The sequence below is a fragment of the Lepisosteus platostomus genome, chromosome 21 (assembly GCF_059453375.1).
Source record: "Lepisosteus platostomus isolate fLepPlt1 chromosome 21, fLepPlt1.hap1, whole genome shotgun sequence".
In the NCBI taxonomy this organism is placed as follows: Eukaryota; Metazoa; Chordata; class Actinopteri; order Semionotiformes; family Lepisosteidae; genus Lepisosteus; species Lepisosteus platostomus.
Window position 1 is genome coordinate 2,093,865 of NC_142631.1, and position 21,441 is coordinate 2,115,305.

General features: G+C 54.2%; 2 protein-coding genes across 6 annotated transcripts in view; one reads left to right on the forward strand and one right to left on the reverse strand.

Annotated features, from left to right (window-relative positions):
• Nucleotides 1-1,277: 1,277 nt before the first annotated feature.
• Nucleotides 1,278-14,827, reverse strand: noxa1 (NADPH oxidase activator 1). Of its 4 annotated transcripts, XM_088614864.1 has the most exons (19): nucleotides 14,703-14,827; nucleotides 12,137-12,345; nucleotides 11,927-12,024; nucleotides 11,170-11,367; nucleotides 10,790-10,967; nucleotides 10,608-10,690; nucleotides 10,286-10,394; nucleotides 8,028-8,162; nucleotides 7,548-7,655; nucleotides 7,223-7,282; nucleotides 7,019-7,056; nucleotides 6,177-6,315; nucleotides 6,007-6,069; nucleotides 5,090-5,177; nucleotides 4,111-4,235; nucleotides 3,109-3,281; nucleotides 2,525-2,630; nucleotides 1,899-2,022; nucleotides 1,278-1,786 (listed from the first exon to the last, which is right to left on the reverse strand). In XM_088614864.1, exons 5-19 carry the CDS (start codon nucleotides 10,961-10,963, stop codon nucleotides 1,671-1,673), a joined length of 1,641 nt encoding a protein of 546 aa, XP_088470990.1. In that variant the 5' UTR covers nucleotides 10,964-10,967; nucleotides 11,170-11,367; nucleotides 11,927-12,024; nucleotides 12,137-12,345; nucleotides 14,703-14,827; the 3' UTR covers nucleotides 1,278-1,670. The 4 variants fall into 4 exon arrangements, with proteins under 4 accessions (XP_088470990.1, XP_088470986.1, XP_088470987.1 ...); XM_088614860.1 differs by lacking the exon at nucleotides 11,170-11,367; XM_088614861.1 differs by lacking the exons at nucleotides 11,170-11,367; nucleotides 14,703-14,827 and adding an exon at nucleotides 12,500-12,745.
• A 12-nt stretch (nucleotides 14,828-14,839) lies between these two features.
• Nucleotides 14,840-21,441, forward strand: part of npdc1a (neural proliferation, differentiation and control, 1a) — a 31,003-nt gene continuing 24,401 nt past the window's right edge. The window contains exon 1 of one of the 2 annotated variants that reach the window (XM_088614889.1): nucleotides 14,840-15,163. In XM_088614889.1, coding sequence (XP_088471015.1) covers nucleotides 15,019-15,163 — 145 coding nt within the window. In that variant the 5' untranslated portion in view covers nucleotides 14,840-15,018. The remainder of the gene's footprint in view (nucleotides 15,164-21,441) is intronic. The other variant, XM_088614890.1, reaches the window with a different exon arrangement.

Genomic DNA, 21,441 nt, shown 5'->3' on the forward strand with positions numbered 1-21,441 from the left:
TGGCTCCCCCATCACCCTGAATCGGAGGAACCGGTTCAAAATTGGCCGGGTAGATTCTGAGTCCACCGAAGGCCATCACCTTCTGCTGGTGCTGGTCTAAGTGCCCGGGTAAGGTGGTCATGACCTGATCGTGGATGATAACCGGAATGATCCCAAGTGGTTGCAGGAAAGGGCAGGTTTCTGTTGCCCCCCCTGCTGTGGGAGATCAGAATAACATCGGCTGAGACTGGGGGGCAGAAGTTGGTGGGGGGTGTTTATAGCACTGATGCTGTCTTCTGTTACTGCTTCTGTCAGTGCCCCGTATGTACGTAATCAACAGATTACAGACAAAAGAAATGATTAGAAAGACAGGAAAAGGAAAACTGCACCTGAATGCTGTCATATACTGTAACTTTTCTGTGATTCTGGCTGAATGGTAGCAACAACAATAACAGTCTGCTCTGTGATGTGAACTTTCAATTCCTGTCTTTTTTTTCCTCTCCAGTGACTCAAAGCCACCTTCTCCGGCGAGGCAGAGGAGCGCTGTGAGCAAAAGGAACTCGGCCGAGGACAAGAGGGGTATTGAACACGCTTTGAGGGGCTTTGAGAGGAGCTCAGCTGCTTGCCAGCTCTTCTTTCGAGTGGTGACTGTTCCCTATAAGCCGGAAATTATGAGTGAGAGAAGCCTGTTTTAAACCTTACTTGACCCGAGGAGCAGCAGACGAGGCAGTCAAGACACACGGGGCAGTTTGCAGGAGTCATCTTTCTCAACGGTGCATGTGTCACGGATGTCCAAAGGGACTAACCGTGGGGAGCAGTGGAAAAAGACCCATATGCGAAGCGGCGAGACGGGAAAAAGGCCCGGGCTCATTAGTGCCAAGAGTTCAGGAATGCCGTATAGAAACCTATGCCCTCAGGGAGCGGACGTGGGGCGCCCTGGTGCTAGGCGGGTCTCAGGACTTCCGAACGTCAATGCTGAGCGAGGACAGAGTGCAAGACCCGGAATATATAGCCCAAGGGAAAGAGAGGGACCGGAAGGACAGCAGACCGAAAACTAGGGACAGGACAGAGAAGGAGCGCCCTCTGGCTGCAGAGGGCGTGACAGCATGCTGGCCACTGCCCTTTCCCACTGCCCTAAATCTGTCCTGATCCCCTTTTAAAATGTAGCCCTAGCGCACAATTGGAGAGAAAAAACAGACAGAGATACAACAGTGCTTATCCACTGAGAGGTGAAAGCATAACAGTATTGCACAGAGGACACACTTGGTGCACCTTAAAAGGGGAAACCCAGGCCATCGACTGGTTTAAAAGATTTATTTAATTTCTATAAACACACATACAGGTTGATTTTTAAAAGATTAAATTAACTTCAAATAGATCTACACAAAATGTCCGCTGCAGCCTGGCAAATGATATTCACTCTGCGGAGCAGACTAGCGCACTGCTGTGTTATCTGTCTTTTCACCAGACTAACGCACACGCGTTCAAAATCCCCGGAGCAGAGACAGATCTTTTTCCCAGCCATGACGTGAGGCAAGGGCATTTCGAAAAAAAAGGAATGAGCTGAAGTCATCAAAGTCTCAGTGGAAATCGTCTGAGCTGACTGTGATGGTGCACCTACAGAGAGAGGAGAGCCAGATTCCAGAGCTCTGAGTGAACTGGTTTAGTGGCTCCGGTAGATCTCTGCCGCGTCACATGGCTGGGTTCTCCTTGCTGCAACTGGCCACATCTGTGTCACGGTATACAAAACACCTGGGGAAGATCCCGATCTTCCCAGCAGTGTGTCCTTCCAGCCACCCCTCGTTGACTGCAGGAGACAAGGACAACCGAGAATGAGCTCCCCAGAGACGGGACAGGAACACTTTCCAGCTCTGTCCCCTCTCAGGCTCTCTGCCGTCTCTCGCTCTCGCCTCCCTTACCCTCTGACAGGATGTCTATGGTGTCCCCTTCGCTGAACTCCAGGTCCTCGGGCCCTTGGGCAGTGTAGTCATACAGCGCAAACACCTGGTACAGGATGGGTCTGCCGAGCAGAGGGTCCTCGAGCTGAGAACGGGAGGGAGAAACTCAGGGAACTCAGAGAGAGACAGACAGACACAGTGAGCGACTGGGAGACACGGAGAGAGACGCAAACACAACTGAGAAACGCAGACCAACTGAGAGACAGTCACACACAGAAACAGACTGAGATACAAGCTCAGATTGACTGAGACAGACACCAGTTGAATGGGACACAGATACACGCAGACACAGACTGACTGGGACACAGACACACACAGATTAACTGGGAAACAGACACACACAGATTGACTGGGAAACAGACACAGTCAGACTGGGAGACAGACACACAGTCAGACTGGGAGAGACAAACACACAGTTAGACTAGGAGACAGGCACACAGTGAGACTGGGAGACACACAAACAGACTAGGAGACAGACACAAAGTCAGACTAGGAGACAGACACAGTGAGACTGGGAGACACACACAGTTAGACTAGGAGACAGACACACAGTCAGACTGGGAGACACACACACAGCCCCTCTGTACCTGACACCAGAGGGTTGTCCTCCCTGTCTCGGTTGCCTCCAGCAGCTCCTGCAGCTCTGCGTCCCCACTGAGGGGGGTCAAGACGCGGGAGCCCAGCTCCCTGTGCCTGGACAGGGTCAGAGAGGGAGGGCTGAGACTGGGTGGCGCAAGAGTCTGGACTCTTTGCAGAAAGTTACTGTCTGAGCAGGGGAATCTTTGGTTGGCAATAAGAAAATACACCACCAGTGCGATTCTGCATCATTTAATAATAATTAATAATTGCTTACACTTATATAGCGCTTTTCTGGACACTCCACTCAAAGCGCTTTACAGGTAATGGGGATCCCCTCCACCACCACCAGTGTGCAGCCCCACCTGGATGATGCGACGGCAGCCATAGTGCGCCAGAACGCTCCCCACACACCAGCTCTCAGTGGGGAGGAGAGCAGAGTGATGGAGCCAGTTCAGAGAGGGGGGTTATTAGGAGGCCATGATTGGTAAGGGCCAATGGGAAATTTGGCCAGGACACCGGGGTTACACCCCTACAGATCATTTACAGGCTGATCTGTCTGTGTTGAGAGGTGAGGGGTCAGGGGCTGTCCTACCTGAGGCGGAGCTGTGCGGGGGGCTGGCCCAGCTTGCGAGCGATTCTCTCCTGCAGCTCCCTGTACGGTGTCTGCACGGGCACCCTCAGGGCCACGGTGTACCCGTAGTGGACCTTCACCAGAACCGAGCTGCCCGGCTCGGGCTCATCCGCGCTGCCCCCTGCAGGCAGGCCCTGGAACACACAGTGGGGTTGGCGGAGCGGCTCGGTGGGTAAGCCGGGGGGCAGCGCGACCCAGTGAAACGTTAACCGACATGAAGGAAAGGGCAATGTAATCGCGATAGTGAGGACTTGTCGCCATCTAGCGGCGCAACAGGGCTACTGACTCCAGAAAACGCCGGAATTTACGATTTGCGTAGATATAGACGGGGGTCTCATACTGCGGCCACTGAGTTCAGATATGGCCCACATGCAAGGTCTGATTTGTATTCCAGACTGGGCTTTTTTAAGAACATTATCCGGATGAATTGGTCCAATTCATCTTCTTCGGTCTGGCTTAAACCTTTTGCTGACCAAAATGTACCACCTTGTAACCTGATCTTATCAGACCCCTTGGTTCAGTTACACAGGGGCTGATCGGTACAGGGATGAGAGACCCGTCTTGCTCATGAACGACGCCCTGGGCGGCGTTGGTCACGACAGTAGGGGTGTGTTAACCCCAGTGTGCTGGCTGAATTCCACTCTGGGCTGCACAGTCTGACTCCCCCACAGGCCCCCCTTAATTCACTTCCTGCTGCAGTTTCTCTCCCCTGCCCCTGATCTGCAGTGCTGGGGGGCCGCTGTGCCCCCAGGTGGGGGCTGTACTTCAGGGGTGGGTGATGAAGTACTGTGTACAAAGTGCTTTGGGACGAACAGCACTATAACCGCGCAAGGACCTATTGCACTCAGCCTGTTCCCTTTGACCCGGTCCCAAAGAATTTCCCAGCCCCCTCCCGCCTGTTCAGGCCCGTTCCTAATTGGGCTGGACCCCAGGGAGTGTCCAGTTCCAGACCCCGCCTCTTACCTTCTTGTCCCGGGACCCCTCCGGGCGAGGATCTGCGTCGGTGAGCCCCGGGTGCGGAGGAGGAGTGAGGCGGGAGGACGGGGGGGCAGGAGCCACAGCGGGGGGGTACGTCCTGCCTGGACTTTCTGGACACAGTGAGACGAAGACCCGGGCTGAGGACTGTGGGGACGTGACACCCCAGCCTGCTGCGGGGAACGTCTATTAAAGAGGAGGGGCTCTGCCCTCTCTCAAGCTCTCCCTCAACCCAACAAGCGACGCAGCTCCTCCCCTCCCGAGCTGCTGTGGACCTGCGGCCCAGGTGCTGCAGGGACACTGTCTCTGCTGGGTTCTGTTCCATTCAGCTTCTTAATCACAGGCTAATCAGGGTCTCGCCTGGTATCTGGGGGATATTTGTGCATTTACATTCAGCTCGTAAGAAGCCCAACGGGATTCGTCATGAGCGTCTGCTCTGTACCGAACTGAGCTCGTTCAGGTGTGCAGTCGGAGCTGCAGCCAACAGGACCTCCGAAGAAGGGGGAAACACGTTTGTTTGGAGCCGCTGCTGTCGACGGACCTCTCTCACACACGCGTGCAATAATCCTCTCCGTCGCCACAGACACCTCAACAGCAGCACCTAACACTCTGTGGTACCAGCCTTCAGCGTGAAGCTCGACGCCTTGGTTAATACGGGCCTCTGAATATACCCTAATGTATAACTATGAAAACATCAGGAAATTTCAGTAAACAATGATGGTAGCAATGTGGATCTGTGTAATAATTAGAAACAGAATCGTATTTGGAAAGGTTAAATGGGCACCTTATGACTAAGCCATAGATTTGTGGGGAAGATTAACTGAGTGGAAAAATCCATCTTCAGGATCTATTCAGTGGTAATAATACCATTAATGAAAGACCAATAATAACAGCAGCAGTGCTGATTCTAATAAACTCTTGTAAGTTATATGATTCCATGTGCGCCGCCGCGGGGCGCTCCACACACCTGGCTGGGGCGCAGCGAAACTGCCTCGGGACGGGGGGCACGTTGGGGGCGGCAGGCCTGGCGGCAGGGGTATCCCCGTTGGCACAATCTGGGATGGAAAGAAAACAGGATGAAAATGACGCCCAAACAGGTCCGGAATATTTGATAGCGCGTTCCTGAAACGATTATAATATTATAATATTGAAAGCACAGGTGCCCTTGATAAACCGGGATGCACTGCGGTGCTCTCCCACACTCTATGGTCTCGAGAACTACCACTAGCCTGGGCTCAAATGCTCCTGTCTAACCCCAACCCCAGAACCAACCCTGTCAGAAGTCCTAACCCTAACCCTGACGCTGACCCCGAAAACCTGGGCTTGAACCCTAACAGCCAGGGCCGCACAGGGGCACTCAGGTGACGCCGCTGGGGGTCATAAGGCTGAAGTGCGTCCGTGTTTGCCAGTGGGGATTCTCCACAGAGGAATGTGGAAAGGATGACAACCCATCCAGTTCGAAACGGGTCCTGTGCACAATCGGACGGCCGCTGTTTAAAGGCCAAGCAGGACGAAAATTGGGCACATGGGGCCCACCCGAAAAACGAGCTATCAAGCCATAGTAAGAACTGTGAAAGACTCAGGAAGCGAGGGAGGGGTGCTTTTCACACCTCCAACGGCCTACAAGTGAACCGTTGACAAGGGACCTAGGAAGGATTGTGCAAGAGGTATGCAATTATTTGTCAATAATGCAGACTGATTAACACTTATTTTTCCAAAAACAGAAAAGCATTAATCGGCTCAGGGACTGTTTCAAACACTGTAGCATGCCCGCTGTGTTTTTTGCAAATGTAACTGGGGAGCGTTCTCGCCGCCGGAGCGACAGACACACCCCGGCCCTGGTCTGTACACAGCATTGAGGAGGATGGGGGACCAGCAGAGTACCTTGTTTTTGTCTGCCTTTCTGTTGCTTGTGGGCTCCAGGACTGAGAGGGGCAGCAGGCCTTTCTGTAGAGAGGTGGCAGGACAGGAGGGTAAGAGATTCATTCCGAAAGATACAGCGCCCTGCTGCCTCTCCCCTCCCCCCCCCCCACCGCCTCAGGGTCGCCCCCTACCTGTCCGTCGTAGATGACGGTCACAAGGCCGTTGACTCCGCCGTCACCCAGGACGAAGACCTTCTCCCCCTGCGGCACGTGCAGCTCCCCTCGGCCCTGGGGCGCGTGGGTCGAGCGCACACACATGTACCGTGACTCTCTGCGGGGGGAAGGAAGAGCAGCTCTCACCTGCTTCACGCACTGCGCCGCCCCCTTGTGGCCGAGCCAGTGAACAACGAGTAAAAGAGCAACCGGTATTAATAGTTAATTCCTTTCGCTTATATAGCGCTTCCCTGGATACTCCACTCAAAGCGCTTTACAAGTAACAGGGATATATTCTCACACAAAACAACAGGATGGGTCAACCAGCAGCCCTTCCATTCTATTCTATTACAGAACTCTGCCAGCACCCTTTCACTTAATTATTTAATTGATAATTATCAGCATCCACATAACAATTAAGGCAAGGCCAGAGATTGGATTAGACTTGGTGGGATCGATTGAACTGGGATTAACTGGATTGGACAGGACTAGATCGATAAGACTGGAATGGATTGCATTGAATTGGATTACATGAAACTGGACTGGGTTGGCTGGAACTGCGTGTCGAGTAGCTCTGAATTAAGGAAAGCTGTCTTCTTAGAACGTGTGAGGTTATATAATTAGCAGAAAACCATAATCGTCAGTCACTCACAGACAAACAAGGTCTTTTACGTGCAGGTCATACAACACAGGGGACATAACAACAAATGGCCAGTGCAGGAGCCCAGCTCTTTATGAAGAGCTTAATGAAACAGTGGGTAATCTCGCACATTTCTTCTGAAGCACCTTCAGTGAAACCAGGCAACAATCTGTTCACTTACTGTGCTCTGTCCGCCTTGGGCTCGTAGTATCCCGGCTTCTGATAAATGAGAGGACAAGAATGAGACATCGATCCTTTGGCACTCTTATAAGAGTTTGTCATTGTTAAGGAGGCGGGACCATCCTCCTCTCTCCACAGGGTGACCATATGGACCTGTAGCTGATCCGCAGGAGCCTGCTATATGGGGAGAGGAGCTAGACTGTACCTGCAGTCGCAGGGGCTCAAAGCCAGCAAAATCATCATTGGGGATCACTGAAGAGATCACCTGCAACACAGAGCACCACATCACTGACAGACACTGGGCAGGCTCTCTGACACACTGGCACACACAGTCAGTGTGTGTCAGTGCTTGTGTAGGTGGTTGTGAGTATGCGTGAGTGTGATTGTGAGCTTGATTGATTGTGAGTGAGTGTGAACGTGCATGAGTGTGTGTGTATGTCAGTGTGAGTTGTGTCAATGTGAGTGTGTGTATGTCAGAGTGAGTCAGGGTGAGTGTGAGTGTGAGTCAGTGTGAGTGAGTCCCAGGGTACCTTGGGTTTTCCCAGGAAGTCCCTCTGCTCCAGCTGCTCCACATCCTGCCTTCGCGGACGGAACACTTCTCCCTCCGGCACCAGGAGAGGATCCAGGACCATCTGCTTCTGAGAGGGAGAGAGAGGAGGAGGAGAGGGAGGACAAGGGATGGATCCCAGAGGAGGAGATGAACAGGGCTAGAGTGAGAGTCACATACACCATAACTAAATAACTACCCCACAGACAGGAAGAAGAAGAATTGTTCCTAATGCAAGAAATTGTATATGGCTGATAAAGTGAATGGAAAAAACTGTCTAAGGTATAAGAATAGTGACCTTCCAGAAAGAGGCCGAGAGAGAGGGACAGGAATATGGAGGGGCGATGGGTAGGGAGAGGAGGTGTGCAGGTGGGACAGCGGGGGTGGAGGTGAGATGGAGGACAGGAATTGTAAGAAAAGCCGAGATCTTGTTTTCCCTGCCCGCCCCCTCCCTCATACTCACAGAGAGCCGGTCCAAGGCAACATCCAGGTTGGCCCCCCGCCCTCCACCTCTTTCCCGGGTCAGTGTGAGCAGCAGGTCCCCAGCCTCGTCCCACTGGCCCAGACGCGAGTGCACCACAGCCTTGTTATACAGCACCTGTCCACCAGGGGGCAGAGGCGCATCAGGGCCTGCTGTCGGCTGACTGGTGGGCTAGGGGGGCGGGGCGAGTTGTCCCTGGGAGAGCTGATTGGCTGGCAGCGGGGTAGGTGGGTAGGATGTTGGCGAATCGGCTGAGTGCTGGGGTGGTGGGTAAGCATGTGGGTTGGTGGGTTGGCTAGTGAGCTGGTTAAGCTATGAGCGACAGGTCCGCATGTGGTTGTGGGTGGGCTACAGCCAACGTTGCTGTATGGTTTAGTGGGACGGCTGTTAATTTGGATGGTTAATTAGTGGGATGGTCAGTGCAGACTACTGGTCAGTTGACTGATTTCTTGTTTTGACTGTGATACAGGGAAAGACACCAGCAGTATGACCCAGGTGGACAGCCTGGCTGTCACGATATTAGTTCCCCCTCCTTAAGGGTGCTCCAGCCCTTTCACTTAAGACTTCATTCTCTGCACCTGTTTCCCATTCCCTGCCCACCTTAAAAGCCAGGCGCTGACGCTCTTCCGGGCTCTGCATCTGATTTCCATATCGTGCGAGTCCGGGACCTGGAAGCGCCTGGTCCCGTTAAGGTTTTAACCTCTGTTCCCGTTCCTGTTCCCCGTCCGCCGGTTCCGACCCGGTCTTCGTGGTTTTTAATTCTTTGTTCTGATGGATCTCCTGGTTTTGGACTTACCCTTGCGTTTTGGATTTTCCCTAAGGACTACTCTTGGATTGTTCGCCTCGGCCACACCTCCCCCGTGCACCAGCGCACCTTGGACACGCCCCCCTGTCTTCAGCCCCGTTTTCCTGCATGACGTTTCCCCAGTGTTTCCCCACTCCGTCGGACTGTGTCGTCCGCATAGGGTCCGGAAAGAACTGTTCGTTACAATGGCAGGGCGTGAGAGGGCTCGACCCTAGCATTCCTAAACTGCCTGGTCCTCCTCTAACTCACCGAGACAGATGAGGCAGATTAGAGGTGAGAGGAAGGTGTCTGCAGCCTGCCTATCCAGTTCAGTCACTCTCTGTATTGATCCAGTAACCTCATCCATAATTCGGAAGGATTGCAGTCAGTCAGGTTCAATGGCCAGCCGGGAAAGAATTTCACTTCAGTTGGGAGAATTTAAGACGACTCACTCAGTGTGTTTAGCAGTGACTGTATTGTGTGGAGAAAGCTGTACTCTCTTTCCTGCAAACACCTGCCTTCAGCTTGATTCCCCACATTCCGATCCCCAGCTCCTCCCATCCCCATCCGTCTGCGACCCCGCTGCCCAACCACAGCGGAGACACGCTGCTGCCTGTCCTACCACGCCCCCCCCCCCCCGTGGAGATCGAGCGCCGGCTTGGCCTTCTGACGGAAACGGCAGGAATGTCTTATCTCTGCCTGCTCAGGTGTCGCCCTGCGAGCTCTGCTCTCCGCACGCAGCGCCTCTTCGCCACAGACGAAGACTTCCTGCAACTCGCCTTAACCCTGACCCAGGGACTGCGGGTCGAACCCAGGCGCAGAGGGGTGGGCGGTACAGGAGAGCAGGTGTTAGCACTGTCCAGTTCAGAGACTCCATCAGGCACCGGACAGGCAGGCAGCCCTGAGCCCTGGGAGACGCTGGATTGTAGAGCAAGAGCTCTGGAGCTTTCGCCTGCAACTATATCGCCCTGCGACTCACAGCTGGCAGCCCCACTGGAGCTCAGCAGGTGTGCGCCTGACCAGTACCCGGATGGGAGACCTCCCGGGAAAGCTGAGGCTGCTACTGGAAGTGGTGTTAGTGGGGCCAGTATCCCAGGGCATTTTAAAGAGTAGGGGTGTTACCCCGGCGTCCTGGCCAGGTTTCCCCCCTGGCCTTTACCAATCTTGGCCTCCTAATAATCCCCATCTCTGAACTGGCTCTCTTCTCCTCCCCTCTGAGAGTTGGTGTGTAGGGAGCGTACTGGTGCATCCGGGTGGGGCTGCACATTGGTGGTGGCGGTGAGATTCCCCATTACCTATACAGCACTTTGAGTGGAGTGTCCAGAAAAGTGCTATATAAGTGCAAGGATTATTTATTTAGATGAAAGCAGATGGAAATTAACCCGAGGGGCAGCATAGTTAACAGAAGGGGTTAAAGGTAACCCTGGGGAGAGGGGTGTAAAGTCAGGGAGCTCACCTGCCAGCTGTACAGTTTGTAGCGCAGGCCCAGCTGTCTGTATTCGATCACAGGGTTCCCTCGCATGTTCCTGTGGGCCAGGGCGCAGTCTGAGAGCGCTTCCTCCAGCCTACGGACAGAGGGGGAGAACCGAGAGGCTGGTCTGGTCCGGTTCTATCACACATTCAGACTTCAGTCTCAGTACAGCAGTCAGTACACTGGTACAGCTGTCACTATCTCAGTACGGCTGGCAGTACACCGGTACAGCTGCCAGTACACCAGTACAGATGGCAGTACATATTTATCACATTTCACGTTTCATTACTGTGGTTCAATCCCTCACCTGCTTGTAAGCACGTTCACCGCTGCCCTCTGGAAAAAGGCCACAGCCAGTCGTTCATCCCTGGCGATGGTTTGGTCCAGAGCCTGGACACAGGTAGGGGTCAGTGTTACTATGGTCCCTGTTGAAGGTTTCTTAATCGCTCACTCTCTTCCTGCCTCAGAGCCTCCTGCGCGATCTCCCACCTGCAGGGCCTGCTCCAGGTGTCCCAGGGTGAGGTGCACGGAGGCAGCGGTGAAGAGCGTCCGGGCGGTGGGCTCGCTGATCTTGTCCAGGCTGCACAGCGCTGCTGTCCAGTCCCGGCGGTCCACCGCCTGAGCAGCCTCATTCCACAGGCGGATCAGCTCTGTGTAGAGCATGGCTCTGCCAGGAGGGAGACAGGGACGGACAGGGATAGACAGGGGCAGAGGAGCAGAAGGACAGAAGGAGACAGAGAGGTACAGGGGCAGACAAGGACAGAGAAGCGAAACAGACAAGGAACATTAGGAAAAACATCAGGGGAAAAACTTTTCTTTCCCATGGGGGCAGTACGAACACAGTTCACAGCGACATCACAGTTACACACCTGTCCAGAACAGTACGCACCTCCACTGACAGACTCTTCCCACTCTTGGAGCACGCTCAGCAAGTGTTGCATTTCTTCCCTCTACTTTTCAGCATGGAGCTACCCTGTACGTATTCCTTTACTCTCTGTGCTGTATGATCATTGCGCATTGCATGGAGAGTTCAGGCAAACTGGTATAGCAGCTCCAGCGAAGCCCCCCTGCACCTGAAGGTTACTTTGAGACGGAGGGAGGGTGACAGAGCCAGGGGAACACCCCAGCAGAGACACCCCGTGTCATTTCTCCCGTCGAATCCTCCTGAACCGTAACCGGAGAGATTCAGGATTGGACGAGACTGTCTATGTGGCTCTGTGTGTCCACTGGACACATGCAGGCAGGGGATCTGTGAAAGTGACTACTGTCTCTGGCTCTGTACAGGTATAGGCATAAAAAAAGGCATATATGAGGTCCTGTACAGGAGTGTAAAGGTAATCTAGGCTGATGTAAAAACCCCGGCTTCCAGCTTTTCTTAAAAGTAAAAACGACTAAACCAAAAGGCCTGAGTCCCACTCGCACCTGCTGCGGGGATACAGCACTGCGGTTGTGGGCGTTTCATACACACCGAGACAGAGGCGACTAAGTAATATGGACAGACCCCACAAACCTGGAATCTCAGCTCTGAAGGAAGGAACAGCTGTAAGCTGGTTGTGGATAAACATGCTGTAAATCCCTATTTGCGCTGTAAAGAGACCTGGAAGCCTCTTCGTCCCCAAGACTCACCTGCAGGAGGGGGCGGCCGAGCTTCCCGAGGGTCAGAGCAGAGGAGCGGTGTTCTGGACAGCAGGAGTGATCTGGGGAGCAGCTCCGAGGCTCTGAGGCTGCCGGGCAGAGAACAGGGAAGTTTCAGACAAGCTGAGCGACACGCCTGATCGCACCACGCTGCTCCGCTCCGCCAGTAAGGAAGTCAGGGAAGAAAATTCCGACACACACCCTCGGAGGCTCAGAGGCGCACACGCACACGAGCACTCAGAAAAGATCGGGGAAGAAAGAGCCGGGGAATTCCAGAACGTCCGGACAAAGGAGCCCTTTCTGTGAGCCTGCTGAGGCGAGGCGGAGAGGCTGGTTCATGTTCTAACTCCCCCCTTCGCAAGGAGCGAAACTCTTCCTGCTTGAAGGCTGGTCTTATCACTTCCCAGATCCTGCAGCGTGGAAAGAGAAGATCCTGTCAGGAACAGGACTCCCACAGAAGCAGGAGAGGGGAGAGGCGGGGGCGACACCGGTCTTATATCAGCACACAGTTAAGAGCTAAGGGAAAAAATACCCCATTCTTGATATTTGTTCTGAGGATCTCACCCAGCAGATTCACGAAAGGTGCCAGGGCATCAGCTTCGGCAACATGACTGGTTATCTTGCTCCAGACTCCCGCAGCCCTTTGCGTGAATTTTAAAAATGAACACAAGTTCCATCAGACACGATCAGCAGCTCTGAGCACACACGGGCAGCAGGAAATACTGTGTGAGCAAAGGCACTGGGCAGAGAGAGGGGTTGTGTGATGTCAAAGCCCTAGGGCTTTGTGATGTCATAACCCATGCGCTTCGCGATGTCATAGTCCGAGAGTCCCATTCTAGAGGACTGGGGCAGAGCTGGGTGTGTGTGTCCAGAGAGCTGTGGTGCTGCAGTTCACAGGGGGCTCCACAGACATGGATTTCTGGATGAAGACCACCAAGTTCTTCAGAACCTGCGGCCCTACGGCGCCCACAGCTACCTCTCCAGCAGGCTGCACCTGGATCTTCAGGGGTAACGATTATTTTTGTATTGCCCAGGGCTGAGGGGAATGTCCTACACTGACGGGCAGGAGGAGCTGAATCCTCCCTAGTCTTGAACACAGAAGACCAGGACAGAACCTGATCCAGGTGTTGTAATCCTCAAAGGCCCAGCCAAAGTAAAGCAAAAAGGATCCACCCCAGTGCTGGAAATATATCGGTGATACAGATCTGGACTTAGGCCTAAACCCCTGATTGTACTCAATATCAGAACATTCACTGTTAAAATAATATTCAGATTACCATGCGGTTATGAAGAGATACAGAAATGGCAGAGCTGTGAGGTCACGGGTAACTGACTGTCTTCCCCAGGCATGCAGGGAAGAGTGGCGCCCCCCAGAGGTTTGGACAGTGCATAACCTCCATGGGTCCTGGTCAGAACTGCAGAGCCAGCCGTTACTGCCCGATCGTTTCATTAGCTGATATATTGCTTACGTGTCAGACATTGAGTGAAATGTCGATGAACGGATTGATTTAGCTTTTGTCGATAATCTATCGGACCATAGAAACGCTAGACATTTAAGGGGGCAGGAGCCAAGAATGACCTTTATGTCATATCTGAGTGGTGATGCACTCAGACTGGTGACTGAAGGGGTCCCCTGCTGTATGTGACACACTGGGGGATTATCTGGGCATGAGAAGCACTATAGAAATGAAAGACATTATTGTCGTAATTGTTGTTACAGTCACTGAGTAGTGATTTAAATAAAAACAGAAATTTGTCGTAGTAAAATTGACATCACCGCCGATTCCAATTGGCCATTGCAAAATAAAATTAGAACTAAACTACTTTTTAATACAATATGGTGTCGAAGAACAGTTTACCATCCCATTTATACTTACTAAACAGGCGCCTCTACTTTACTCTGAACGCAGTTCACTTTCTTACCACAAGGTGGCGCCAGAGGACAGCGGTAGGTCCCCCCCGCCCCCTCCCCCCGGTTATCACACAGAAATCTCTTCGTTTTTCCTTGGTTTCACCCTGTACAGTGAAACAAGGAGACACAAGCTCACAACTGGAAAAGTTAAAAAGGAATTCGTTGAGCATGAAAGAGAGGAAGCACCTCTTTACACAAAGAGTGGTAGGTGTGTAGAACAGATTTTGCAGCCAGGTGACTGAGGCTCAAACTCTGGGCTCTCCTGGAAGAAGCAAATGAACAAGATTTGAGAGCTGCTTAGGTAAGTCTAGGTAACGGAACTGGCCCCACTAACACCTCTTCCAGCAGCAGCCTCAGTTTTTCCCAGGAGGTTTCCCATCCAGGTGCTGGCCAGGCTCACGCCTGCTGAGCTCCAGGGGGGCTGCCAGCTGTGAGAGTAGGGATTTTAACCCTGGTGCCCTTTCTGCTCTCGAGTCAGTAAGGTTCTCCCTGGCTTCGGCAGGGTGAGCACTTCCCAGCCCTGCCCCCGATCTGCTGTTCCATGTGTACAGCGCTTTATCGATGAAATCAACCTTTTAACAGCTCAGGTGGGGAGCTGCGTCAGCATGTATCGTCTGCAAAGGAACAATAGGTTTATTCCCTGCTGAAAGAGCAATGAAGAGGGAAAACACAACGTTTCTGTGTGAGCGCCTGAAGGCTTCACAGCCAAGACGTTGTGTGTCCTCTCTCCTCTTTTCAGCAGGGAATAAACCTATTACTTGTTCCTTATTGTTTCATATATACATATGGACTGTACTCTGCACTCGCCTATTCTTTCTGCACCTGCTACGGCTCAGCCACAGCCGCACCTGTTACCTGCCGGGTGTGACGTCACCGCGCTGGGGCGCGTTGGGAGGGGGGCGGGGGCGGCTCAGCGAGCGTCAGGACGGAGCCCCGCCCCCACGTCTGCTTCTCCCTCCAGCTGACGACAGGTCGCCCCCTCCCACCGCCAGGTCAGTCCGGTTTTCCACAGAAGCGCAGAGCATCGCGTCGTGCGCGCAGCGGGGCTACTGCTGTCACTGAGCCGGGATAGCTGCAGCGGAGCAGCCGTGCACCAAGAGCTCTCTTCTTTCGTCTGTTTCTCTTCGCCTGCGCTTGTGTCCCCCCCCCCCCCCGGAGAGAGGATGGGGAAATGACAGCCCCCCGTCCCGTGTGCCGCTCTCCCGCTGTAAGGACTAGGATGCTCACCGAGACCAGAGGGGCGGCGGGCCGGGCCTCCCTGCCGCTCGGGGTCTGTCTCTGCGCGATCCTCCTCGCCGTCGGCGCCAGCCTGCCAGGTAGGAGGCAGAGAGAACCCGCTCGGGCTTCGTGCGCCGGGAAGGACGGGACATGGGCTCCGCTCGTTGGCGCAGCAGCTATCTGCGATAGCGTCCATATGTAACGGTAGCCGATGTGCCTGTGCGTGTTCAGTTCAGGATGTTATTGAAATAACACGGGGGGTTGGTCGCGTTACTACCGTCACTGATGTTATTAAGATGAATTATTTTTAATAATATGACCCATCTTGAAGCTCGGATACGGTGTTTTTGTTGTCGTGGTGACGTCCCGCTAATTGCGGTGTGTTGTGTTGTGTTTGAACACACGGGCTGCGGTGTGTTGTGGTGTGGTGTGGTTTTCTTGTGCTAAAAACAAACGCCCCCCTCACCGTCTGTCTCAGAACCGGGGCCGGCCCGCGGTTCTGGGGTGCGAATATGGCGGCCGAATTCGAACCATTGCGGTTGTGTTGTTTTTTGTTTTGTTTCGTCAACGTGCTGTATGTGTGTGTTTTAAACAATGAGTGTTTGTTACCGTCTGTCGTGTCCGCATCTGCCCCGCTCTCCTTCCCCCTCTCCTGACGGGATGGTGCCGTTTTCCCGGCGGTTTCCGTGACGACGGTACCGACCCGGGAGCCCTGTCCGAAAGAGGCGTCAGCCCGGGGCGTCGAAGGAGGAAAATTTGACAATTCCCTCCCTGCGGGCTCTGGCCCTGGCCCTGGCCCCCAGAGCCCGACCTTTTGGGATCCACGAATCCCCTGTACTGTGTCGAAAGCTGGGCACCAGGACCCGAAGGCGGGCCGTGTTTTTGTGCCATATGGCAGGTTAATGTTACTGTTGACGGCGCCAGCGTTTGCTCAACGCACGGTACAGCCCTGCCCAAAGGTATCCGGGCCCTTTGTCCCCGGGCCTGTCTCGAATTTCCTGCGACTGGTGTAATTATTCCCTGTGGAATAATTGTACGTTTGTCTCCGTGAGGTCCCCTCTCGCGCCCGCCGGGGGAGCCGGTCTGTAGGCTGTGACGTCGGGCTGCGACGGGCGCGCGGCTCGGCTCGGCTCGAGGTGCGAGCGCGACCGTGTCCGGAAGCAGGGGCTGCAGACACATGCCCCTCGCACAGCCAGGCGGGAGGAGAGGAAAGAGAACCGAGGAACTGAGGAGCAGGGCTGAGCCGCGACCCGAATCGACGGAGCCGTTGATTAGTCGCAAACTTACGCTGGAGTCAGACTGGAAATTCCTCTCAATCCCATGGGATTCTCCCAGTTCCCCCTTTTTTCTAATGCCCAGACCCTTGGCTGTGGCGAGATAGTGTTGGCTAAGCTGCTGTATGCAACTGTAGTCCAACTGTAGATGGAAAGACATCTGTGAGAGAATTAATGTGGCAGAGCTCCTCAGCTCTGTCCCTGGGTTCCACACTGGGCTGGAGGGCTGCCTAATTCGACCCCCTTTGCCTGTTTACTGTGATATTCTGACATCATCCTGTAGCAGGAATTGAATCACGTGTGTGGAGTTGGGGGGGTGAGATGTGTTTATTGACGAATTGATGGGTAGGATCGTCAGTCAGGGGAGCCTGGGTCTCATCAGCCACTTGGCAGCAATGCATGATGTCATCAAGTACTGGAATCCAGCTGCGGAGGGCTCCACGACTGACCAGTTTAAAATAATCTTGAAAATCCGTAGCCCGGAGGAATAAATGCCGAAGCTGTGCTGGTGAATTTGGGGAAAAAATGTGTTGTTTTCAGGGCTGCGAATCCCAGGCTGTGTTCCCTCATTGTCTTGATCCTGGTCCCTTCTGAAACGTGCCCGTGCAGGGCTCTCGGGACAGCCGATCGAACCCAGTCCCAGTCTGCTCGTGTAGATTTAATATGGAGCCCCGGATGAAACACCGGCTGTAGGAGTTTGGGGTCCGGGGTCTCTGGTGCTGCCGGTCTCCAGTGATCGGCCGAGCAGGCAGGTGAACCTCCTGCTCTTTCCCTCTCTGTCTGTCTGGAGCAGCTCAGAAAGTCCTGACTGGAGGTCCGAAGTGCTGGCCAGTACTGGTCTGCCAGTGGGCAGTTAAACGGATCGGTCCTGGAAACGAATGCTGAATGAATCTGCCTTGACTGTTTCCCAGTCTTCAGAATGGAGGAGTGAAGAAAGACTTGGGGTCTCTGCTTGATGTGTGATCCGGGTCACACAGCCCCCTCGGGCTGAGCTGCACCCCGTCTGGGGAAACGGGACTGAAGTCCCTGCGAGGAACGGCACTCGGAATGAGGCCCCGCCGCGGGCCTCGGGTTCGAATCCCCAGCGGAGCTCTAAGCCGCCCTCGGAGAAGGTGCTGTGCCAGAGCGCGCCCTGCCTCCGGTTCCTCATTGCAAACGAGAGTTTCTTCCGTGGTCTGGTAGAAAGTAATGGATTCTATAGCAACGATAAGTAAAGGGCCCTGCTGTCGCTGTGTCGCTGTGTCGCTGTGTCGCTGTGTCGCTGTGTCGCTGTGTCGCTGTGTCGCTGTGTCGCTGTGTCGCTGTGTCGCTGTGTCGCTGTGTCGCTGTGTCGCTGTGTCGCTGTGTCGCTGTGTCGCTCCTGTCCTGCGGCCCGTGGGCTGTGAAGGCAGCTGGGAAACGTCGGTCATCAGGTGCGAGTGCCCGTGAAACGGGCTGTGGTTCTCGCTGCAGGGAGCCGGGCATGGTATCCCAAGATATCCGACTGGATGTTCTGGTGTCCTTATGGGAGAGGGGTGGGCGAGAGAAGGGAAAGGGGGGGCTCCGCTCAGCCCACAGTAGGGGATACCGCTGGTCGCGCGCCCACACGGCCCGAACACGCCGGAGAAAACCAACTGATAGCGCCTGGTTTTGTATACGGCAGACGTGTATGGGAGTGCTTTACGCAAAGGGTGGCGGGAGCAGGGAATAAGTTATGTTGTTGAAGCCGACAACCAAACGAAACCCTGGTTTAGTTCACTAAACAGCAGCTGCTAACTGCCAAACAGAATGGACGAGCTCAGTGGTCTTCTTTTGCTTGTGCCTGTTCTTGTGGGTTTTTTTTTTTTTGCGCCGTACCAGCAAAGCTTGCTGGGATTGAGCCGAGTGGCGGAGAGAAGTGGGAGAGAGGCAGGCGCCGGAGGTCGTGGCTCTCGGACTCCTGACACCTCTTATCGCGGTGGCGTAATGGAAAGGCGCTATCAGAACAGGCCAGAGCGACACCCCTCCCTCCCAGCCCAGCCAGGAATAGCACTGGTCTGCGTGCTGCTCAAGCTCTCTCTCCACCCAGGCTCTTCTGTACAGATCTGGAGCCATTTCCTGGGTGTCACTGAACTCATTTTCAGAGGAGACAGGGGAAGCCACAGAATTAGCCCTGGTGTGGATTGTCTTTAATTTTGCTCAGGGGCTCTCCGTTAAAACGACAGCCCCCAGGTTCAGTTTTCAAGGAGCAGCCCAGGCGTAAACATGTTCTCGGCAGATGGTTCCCCCCCTTGCTATCCCTGTTTTCCCGAGAACGGATGTGGGCGCGCGGGGGACGGTCCCGTTTCCTGCCTCTCTCCGTCACTCCGGGTGGATGAGCGTCTCTCGACACGGCGAGGTGCCGATCGGCCCAAAGCCCGATGGGGGGGGGGCGTTTTAAATGTCAGCCCGTTCATCAGAGGCGCCGTAACCCTGTCCCAGATAACGCCATCCTGTCGCGGAATCGCTGCACGCGCACGGAGCCGACGGGGTGCGCTGGGGTGTGAGGAGCAGTGAGGCCGTGTGAGCAGCCCCTTCTGTGGTTGTGCTGGGCGGAGGCCGTACCCAGATGTGCCTCTAAGTGGCGCTGTGATGCACGGGGCTCTGTTGACCCCAGTCTTGCCTCCGGATCAGGGAGGAACCCCTGTTCCCCAGCCAGAGGAGAGCAGGGAGGAGGTTCCAGGCCGTAACTTGAGCTGTTGCAGCTTCCTGCAGACGTTTCCCCTCCCACAAGCTTCTCCGACACGTTCCCCAGGCGGGGAGGTGTCCACCCCCTCTCCCAGCTCCCTGGATCCTCCGTCGTCTTCCCCCTGAAACGGAGGACCGGTTCCTGAGGCTGGCTCCCCGCCACCCTGCGAGCTCTCCTACCCCCGTCTGCGGATTTGCATCTTCCATTCCGGTGTTTTTCTCTTTCGGGATCCAAGCGTTCCGACTTCTCCTGCGGGCCGCTCAGCCGGGAGCTCCGGGCCCTTTGCGGTTTCACTTCCTCCGGATTTTGGAAGACGGGGAGTCTCGTGGTGCCAAGGGGTTTCGTCTCTCCCCCCTGGCGGAGTGTTGTGACCTTGGCGGCTGCTTGCGTGCGCTTTGTTATGAGGGGTCGTGTTCCCCCGTGCGAAACGGGAAGCGCTTCTTTACACAAAGAGTTCTGGGGGGCCGTTAAAGCTGGCCTGAGGGGGTTCTCGTGTGGGCACACCCAGCTGTGCGGCGAGCGAGATGGGGCGGAAGGCTTCCTCTCATTTCTGACCTTCCTCGTGTTCTTCTAAGGCCCTGGACAGGGGTTAGAGAATGACTCTACATTCATGGCACACAGGGGTTTGCGCAGGGCACTGTAAAACCCCCTGCATGGCATGAATGTACAGTCATTCTGTGAGAACACGGGGTGTGTGTGTGTGTGCGTGTGCGCTCACGAGCTTGTGAAAAGGGATTGATCACTCCCGAGTCACAGTGTCACCCCTGAGCCACACACACACACCCTGTGTTCTCAGGAGCTTGTGAAAAGGGATTGATCACTCCCGAGTCACAGTGTCACCCCTGAGCCACGCGCACAAGTGCACACACACCCGGTGTTCTCAGGAGCTTGTGAAAAGGGATTGATCACTCCCGAGTCACAGTGTCACCCCTGAGCCACGCGCACAAGTGCACACACACCCGGTGTTCTCAGGAGCTTGTGAAAAGGGATTGATCACTCCCGAGTCACAGTGTCACCCCTGAGCCACGCGCACAAGTGCACACACACCCTGTGTTCTCAGGAGCTTGTGAAAAGGGATTGATCACTCCCGAGTCACAGTGTCACCCCTGAGCCACGCGCACAAGTGCACACACACCCTGTGTTCTCAGGAGCTTGTGAAAAGGGATTGATCACTCCCGAGTCACAGTGTCACCCCTGAGCCACAGCAGGTGTCACAGCCATGAGGATAAGCTCCTGAGCCCTGGGCTAAGCCAGGCTGTCCTGGCCGAGTCCTTACAGACGGGCAGGGGCGACCCCTAACCACGCCCGAAGGGCTCCTGCCGGCGCTTACCTGCTCTGTCCACCCTGCTGCCCACGTTGCCCCCTCCTCTGTCTTGGGTGCGGGTGGGGAGATGCCGTGTGGGCGTTAATCCGGTTATGTAAAGCCGTAAGCCCTGTGGCGAGGCTGAATATCGCCAGCCCCCTGTTTTCTGGAACAGGAAAGCAAATTTCAATCAAATCAGTACATCCATTAGGAAAATGAAGAGGTGCAGTTATGTGTAAGACTGAAATTGTTGATTCTTAATATAGAGATAAATACAAGCCTCTCTGCTCCCTTGGGGGTTGTTATCAGTGTACAATAGTAGACTATAAACGCTGCAGTACTTCACCTGCTGTGTTTTCAGGTAATGTTATAGCTTTAGTATTCTAGAACATATTATACTATAGTATAATATTAATGCTACTGTTCATCATACACCCTGTTTCCAGGTATTGTCACAGCTATAGTATAGTAGAATATATTACACTATAGTACAAAATGCTGCAGTAGTTTGGGTTGAGTATTGGTGTACTATAGGAGAATATTAACACTACAGTACGTGTCGCGCTGTTTGCAGGTATTGTTATAGCTATAGTATAATAGAGTGTATTGTGCTTTAGGAGAATATTAATGCTACAGTACTTGACATGCTTTTTGCAGGTATCGTTATAGCTATAGTATAATAGAGTGTTGTACTGCAGTAGTGTCCAGTATAGGCTGTAGTAGAATATTAACACAAAACGCAAAGCACATGGCAACTCTTTCGGGAAGCTTGGAATAACCTGGCAACTAGAACTGTGGATTCGGAGCATGAGCTCTGTCCAGTTTGTCCTGTCCGGCCCCTCCCGCCGAAGTCCTCTCCCCATAACCGCACGCTCCTCATGTAGGGCATCGTGCGGCGCGAGCCGGGATGCGTTGTGCTTTGCGTCTCGCTGTGTGTGCGAGTGAGGTGGAGCTCGGCTGCTATTCAACCTGAGAAACGGGCTCCACCTGTTTGCACAGCGGCTGGATTTCTGACACCTCGGCGATTAATCTTTCCTGCAGAGTCGTGGACAGCCTCTGTGTGTGTGTGTGCGCGCGCGGTGTGTGTGTGTGCGTTGAATACCACTGCAGCAA